Source organism: Pediculus humanus, genomic scaffold (genome assembly GCF_000006295.1).
Source record: "Pediculus humanus corporis 1103172108253 genomic scaffold, whole genome shotgun sequence".
NCBI lineage: Eukaryota > Metazoa > Arthropoda > Insecta > Psocodea > Pediculidae > Pediculus > Pediculus humanus.
In genome coordinates, this window is record NW_002987822.1 from 225369 (window position 1) to 232604 (window position 7236).

The 7236-nt window shown below is 29.6% G+C and overlaps 1 protein-coding gene across 1 annotated transcript; it reads left to right on the forward strand.

Moving 5' to 3' along the window:
* Positions 1–5212: 5212 nt before the first annotated feature.
* Positions 5213–6101, forward strand: Phum_PHUM474170 (uncharacterized protein; the record flags this gene model as incomplete). Its single annotated transcript, XM_002430297.1, has 2 exons — positions 5213–5525; positions 6037–6101. The coding sequence occupies 2 exons, from the start codon at positions 5213–5215 to the stop codon at positions 6099–6101; spliced, it is 378 nt and encodes a 125-aa protein (XP_002430342.1).
* Between the last annotated feature and the right edge of the window lie 1135 nt (positions 6102–7236).

The window sequence follows — 7236 nt, forward strand, 5'->3', positions numbered from 1 at the left end:
TTACACCGCTGGAAAAATTACACGAAATCGTACGTATATCACGGATTTTCCAGAAGAATTTATTTATAAAAAAAATGGTATCATTTAAAATCTAAATATTCGTATCGCATGAAAGAAAAAAAAATTTTTTTTTTTTTTAAAATCGCGTTTTTTTTTTATTGAATAGAGAAAATCTCATTAGTAGTTTAACATGCGATTGATACTTTTACTGTTGCTTTTTATCGTGTTGCGTGTACGCGCGTAAAAATTTGCGTCCATGACGCAAGCGTATATGTGAAAATTTTATCGTAATGATACGGTTGAAAGTATATTGAAAAATCAAACGAACGGGAGAGGGGAGGGGAAAACAGGGAGCACATACATAAATATTTCTCAGAAAAAAAAACGTTTTTTTTTTTTTAAACGATTTTATATTTTCCCCCTTTAAAAAAAAAATCATGCAGTTAATGACTCCCCTTTCGAATAAAAAAGAAATCATTAATGAAAATTATTCACCTTCAAAAAAAAAAAAAAATGTGAGGGAGAAGGGAAACGAAAAAAATCGATGCAAAATTTTTAAATGAGAAATGAAGGGGGGGGGAGAAAGTGGAATATGAAAAAGGTTGCCACAAGTTGTTGTTGTTGTTGTTGTTTGGGGGGTCGTTAACGAAACTTTCGTCATGCAAATGTTTTTTTTTATGAATTGCACGTCTAGACTCAATCGATGCAATTTTCCCACAGTAAAATAAAAATAATGATAATAATAATAACGGAAAAGGTTTAAAAAAAAAAGGTACCGAACGTTTTAATTATGTTACTTTACATATTTTATTAATTGTTTTGAATATATATATGTAATACTAATAGGGTTGATGAGGGCATGAGGGTTGAAAAAAAAAAAACAAAAGATGTTAAGTGCAGCGAACAATTAACAAAAAAAAGTTTATGAAAAGAATAAACCAGGAATCGATGCCACCACCACTACCACCACCACCATCACCGATGTTACTCTCGTGAATGTGCAGACCTGGAATTGAAAATTTAAAATAACATCCATCTGCAAAATGAACTTGGGGATGTAGTAACCAACCCTTAGTTAAAAAATTTTCAGCCGGCAAACACACACACACACAACAGGACACAACCTTTTCTACTACCGGTGGTTCCTTTGTTTCACATTCAACAGCTGTCCCGCTCTCCTGTTTTTTTTTTCCAGTTAAATTTCTTTTTATTATTATTATTATTACTTGCTAATGTTTAAAATTTAAATTTTTAAACTGGAAGTAACCCTACTGACTAAATTCGATCGAAATATTTCCCGTTTCACGAATAATTTTTTAATTTTTTTTTTCCCGTCGTTTAAAAAAACTTTTTAAAAATCAATATTCGCCCCCCTCACCTCTCCCGTCTCCCTCTCCGATCCTCCATTAATACGTTCATAACCTTTAACAACAATTTAAACAAACGACCTCATTTTTCAAAACAAACGAAAATTTTTAAAGTCATTCATTTAAATTTAAATTGTAAAAAAAAACAATTAAAAAATAACGAAATGAAAAAAAAAAATGGCGGGAAACGTAAAAAAAAAAAAAAGGTAGAAAGGAGGAGGGTGATGTTGATGGTGGTGGTGGTGGTAGTAGTAGAGAGCACGTGTCTGCAAGAGGCGAGAATTGCCAAGCACCAGGTGGTACCTTCAATCTTTTCATATAAAAAAAAAAAAAAAGTAGAATAAAAAGCAAACCAGGGCATCCACCCTTGGAATAATAATAATAATAATAAGGAAAGGTTTTCGGGGTAGATGAAGGAAGGGGAAAAGGGAGGGGGAAAAAAAATAAAAGGTTGAAACATGCACCTTTGGTAATTGTCTGATTTAAAATAAAAAAAAAAAAATATTGGATAAAAGGTTGAAAGGGGAGGAAGTGATGGAAGGGAAGGAAGAAGGGAGGGAAGGGTGGTAAGGTGAGTGAGTGAGTGTGCGTGTGTGCGTGTGTGCGGAAAGTGTGCCTCGACGATCGTATTTATATATATATTGCATTTTAATTTTAAATTCGAAAAGTATTAAATATAATTTCTCAGGTGAGTTTTTATTTTGTAAGGGTAAAAGGAAACGGTTGCCTTCGTGATTTCACCTGGTTATTCATTCTGTTTACAGTCACGATAGAAATGAAACGATATCGATTCGAAGTAAAAAAAAAAAAAGGGTTTCTTCTAAAACCACGTGGCGGGTAGTTGATTTTATCCGAAAATATTAAATTTTTTCCCTTTTCTCTCTCCTCTCCCTCCACCCCTCCCCTCGTCCCCCTTACCTACCGTAAACGTTTACGTAAATATTTTAATACGTGTTTAAAGTGTTCGTTCGCCATTTTATAAAAAAAAACCGCTTTTACTTCAACCTAAAATCTCCCCATTTTTACTCTCCGGTTTCCTTTTAAAAAAAAAAATTTTCTTTTCCCATATATATATATTTCATTCTGGAAAACTTCAAACTTTTTATTTTCTTCATCGAAATCATCGTTCTGGAAAAAAAAAATTTTTTTTATTTTTTTTAAAAACTTCACTTTTCAAAATTAAAAAAAAAAAAAAAAAAAAAAAAAAAAACAAATTACTGTACGCTCAGTGTGCAGACCGTAAAAAAAAAAAAATTTTTTTTGTTTTTTATAGTTGTTACCACTGCTACAAAATTATTATTATTATTAATTTTTTTTTTCGTTTCGTTTCGATTTTTTTAAAACTTTGATTTTGATTCGTTCGAATTTTTCCAAAATATATGAGAAAAGTTTCGCTCGCATCAGCCAAAAACATTTTATTATTTACGTCATAAAATTTTCGGCGGTATTTTTTTCTTCCAGTCCGCCCTAAATCATCCTCACGGACGTTAAGAAAGGAGGAGAAAGAGGAGGCTGAAGGCTGGAGGCTTGAGGTTGGAAGAAAGGTATGAAAACAAAATAAACAAACAAACAAACGATGAATCTGATATCTGATTTTAACCGATTTAAAATAACCGACGGCTTAATAACATTATTATTATTATTATTATTATTATTATTATTATTATTATTATTATTATTATCATTAAATGAAAAAATGATTTCGATAAAAAAAAAAAACAATTCTGCTAACCCGGTTCTTTTTTTTTTTTCGTTTAATTTAAACTTGGCGGCGGGAGGGGGGAAGGGTAAGAAACGAACTGGAATGAAAAATATAAGAACGAAAGTGGGGAGATGAAATTATAGGAAGGCGGTGGTGGTGGTGTTGGCGGGGGGGAAGCGGCATGAAATGTAACATTCCAATGTAAAATATTCAGTCACGTGAGATTGAATTTTTTTCCAAAATAAGAAAATGAAAAAAGAAAAAAAACGCACGAAAATTTTCCAGTAGGAAAAAAAAAGAAAAAATTCATCGATTTTTTTAAAAAAAAACTTTACTAATGCCCCGAATCGTACGATACGCTAATAATAATAATAATAATTATCATAATAATATCACAAGAAAAATTATGATGTTTTTTTTTTTACAACGTTGCCAATTTTCATTTGGAAAATGTTTTTTTTTTTTTTTTAAAAAGGATGAAAATGTTTAAAGTTATCATTATCGCGTTTTCGTTTTTTTTTTTTTTTTAAATTTTTACGGAAAATTAATTTAAAAAAAAAAAGGGGGGGAGGGGTGGGGATAGGGAAGAAAAAAAAGTGGCAGCAGACGTAGGAGTTTAACCCTAATCCGTTTTTTTGCGATTTAATAATAGTTAATTAATTTAAATTATGAATTTCGTAGACATCAAAAGAAAATAAAAATTAATTTCATTTTTTTTTTTTCGAAAAATTCCTGGTTCCGCCATATTGTTTTTTTTTTTTTTTTCGAAAACGAAACATAAATATTCGATTTAATTTCGATTTGAATTTTTCCAATTTCGATTTTAAATAATTTATTAAAAAAAAAAAGGAAGGAAAAAATGAAGGAAAAAACTTCAGTTTCAAATCGTTTGGTTTTTCAAAAATATAAATTTACCGTAAGATGAATTTGGTTGTAACGAAAAAGTTTATGGAAAATCCATCATCTTAAAAAAATATTTTCAAAAATTTTTTAAACTAACAGTGGAAAGAAAAATTTTAATGCCGAATGTATTTAGGTGGGGATGAAACGTAACGGTCGTAGCGGTGATGCGATTGCGCGTTTAATAAGGGGCTAAGTCAAATTGTTTAGGGGAAGCATCCCTTCCAGCTGCCACTTCTCAATCCATGGAAATTATAAAAAGGAACGACTAATAATTTCGAGATCAGATATTCAGAGTTGCCACCGGGTGGGCGCCGTGTGTTTGGCCATCTTTTTTTCTCTTCTTTTTGGGGGGGTTATTTTTTTTGGTTTCTTTTGTTTTATTATTTGGTGTCATTTTCCTGTATGCCTTCGACGATGTCAAAAAATTTTTTCATCACATATTATTATACATAACGTAAAAACAAAAAAAAAAAATTTTTTTTTTTTTTTTTATTGTGTCGTGATTAATTTGTTAGGTTTTTTTTTTTTTTTTCTTTAAAACCACAACTTCGTCGACGATAACAAACAAGAAACAAACAAACAAACAAAAATTTTCTCTAGTCTTATACTTGTGTATTTTTAAAATAACTTTATAGAAAAAAAAATTTTTTCTTTCTCCTAAATTAAATGTATTTTATATAAATCTGGGGAATTTTCGTTAAGTTTTTTTAATTATTATTATTATTACTATTACTATTAATTATTATTATTATTATTACTGCCGTTTTTTTCCACTCTTTTCTAAAAAAAAAAAAACCTTTCGCGAGTTAAAAAAAAAAAAAAAACATTCAAAAAAAGTTATTTTAAAGTGAAGTGATAATTTTTTTTTTAATGTACGAAAAGTGTCGTGGAACCAGGGATCGTTATTAACAACATCGATTGTAAAAGAAGAAAAAATTCGCGTTTATAAAAAAAAAAAAAAAAAAAAAAAAAAAAAAAGAAAAAAAGGTTAAAAAATGTAAAAAAAAAACATTCCCTAATTATGATATGTAACCGGAAACACCAAAACATTTAAAATTAGTTTAAATATTTAACCGGATAAGGATTTTTTTGTTTTCGATTAATTTTACGCGCGCGTTTTAAACACACCACCGAGTGTTTAAAAAAGGTAAAAAATTTGTTTGTGTGTGTGCACGAAAACAATCGTCGTCGGTAAAAAATAATAGAAAAAAAAAACTGGAAGGAAACGGTAAATATAAAAATGCCACGTTGTTTGATGGCAAAAAAATGGAAAGCCTATCCTTGGGCAGACCGAGGTGACCCTCAAATAATAGAAACGGAACAACAGCAACAACAACAACAACAATTACAAAATAGAAATGAAGAAGAAGAAGAAGAAATTGATGTTGTCGGTGATACGAACGTTTGTAACACGTCTCCAACCTGTTGGGCCCCAATTCCAGGACCTAATAATTGGGGACCCTCAAGTCCGACGGCAGGAGCAACAGCACCGAGTCCACCACCGGCACAAAGCGGTGTTGACATAGCAAGTCGTATGGCTGTCCTTTACAATGGTAAGTTTAATAATTATAATTTTTTCATTATTCTTCTCTTTCATTTTTTCTCTCACCGCCTTCTTCTTCTTCTCTCCTATTCATTCTTTCATTTTTTTCATATTTTAAAAAAGGTTTTCATCTATAGAATCTCTGAGAGGAAACAAACAAAAAAAAAAGCTTCATTCTGAATAATTTATGCTTTTAATTTAACTTTTCATTTGCCTAGAGAATAAAATGTTTGGTCGAATAAAACTTTTATAAATTAACCTGAAGAAACGCTAAGAGAGAGAGAGAGAGAGAGAGTGGAATCGTGGAAGCAGAGTTTACGCTTCGGGCCCTGAAAATAAAAAAAAAACGGTTTACTCGTAGGAAAAATGTAAGAGGAAAATAAAAAGTATGAGAGAAAGAGAGAGAGAGAGAGGGGTAAGAAAAAAAGAGGAGAGAGAGAGAGATAGAGAGAGTAGAGAAAAAAAAAGTGGTTTAAATTTACAATATAGTTTCACAACTTCCGAGAAATTATCTTTTCTAGAAAACAATAATTCACCACTTTTGAAAAGTTGTTCCGCACGTTTTGCTGCCCCTTTGATAGGATAGAAGTAAAAAAAAAAAAAAGAAAAAAAAAAGAGAAAATTACTGAGTAATATTTTTTAAGGAGGAGCAACAGCAGCAGCAGCAACGGCAGCAAAAAAAGCAAAGAAATAAAAAAAAAAGAAAAAGAAAATTTATACGATTTTTTTTTTAAAATGAATTTCAGGGACCGTTTTTTTTTCTTTTCCTTCCTTTTTTTTCCTTTTTTCTTCTGCTTTTTATTATTATTTTTTTGCGCGCGCGAATCAGCAAAAAAAATTATTATTACTTTTAAAACCTCTCTCTCTCTCTCTCTTTACAATAAATTAATTTAAATTCTTTTATATATAAAAAAAAATCTCAACGCGTTATTATACGTTAACACAATTATTTAAATTTTTCAATGTTACGAACGGGAACCACGACGACGAATTCGACGCATTATTACGTCATTTTTCACCGCCCTCTCTAAAAACTCGTTTTTTTTCATTTCCTACCTCTTCTCCCCGCTTCGCACACGACCAATTCATCAACTCTCTCTCTCTCTCTCTCTCTCTCTCTCTCTCTCTCTATGCGTACGAAATAAAAAAGCGGGAAAATTTTTAAAATTTTAAAACGAGGGAGTAGAAAAAAAAAAAAAAAAATTTAACATAAATATTTATTCATCGTGCGCGCATATTTTTTTTTTGAAAATGAAAATTAACGGTTTTAACGGTTTCGAACGTCAATTTAAAAAGTTATTAATTAAAATTAGTTAGTTTGTTAAGATTTTTACACTTCTTTTTAGTTATTTTAAAATAAAAAATATGTCAAAATGGTGTCGTTGAAATGTTTATATCCTAACAAAATGAGAAATTTCCAATTTTTAAACAATTTTTTTCCCGTTTCCGTTTTTAATTTCTTAAAATCTGTTAGTCAAAAATTTAAATTGTTTTTTTTTTAATATTATCCTTAACAATTAATTAATTACGTTCTGCTGCAGTCTTTTATTATTATTATTATTATTTATAAATTTGTTTATTAGAAAAAAACGAAAGCAATTAACCGTTAATTATTATTATTATTATTATTTTCGGAGGAAAATTTTCGAAAAAGTTTCAATAAAATTTTATTAAAATTTATAAAAAAATGGAAAATTTTCATATCAAAATTTAAATTTTAT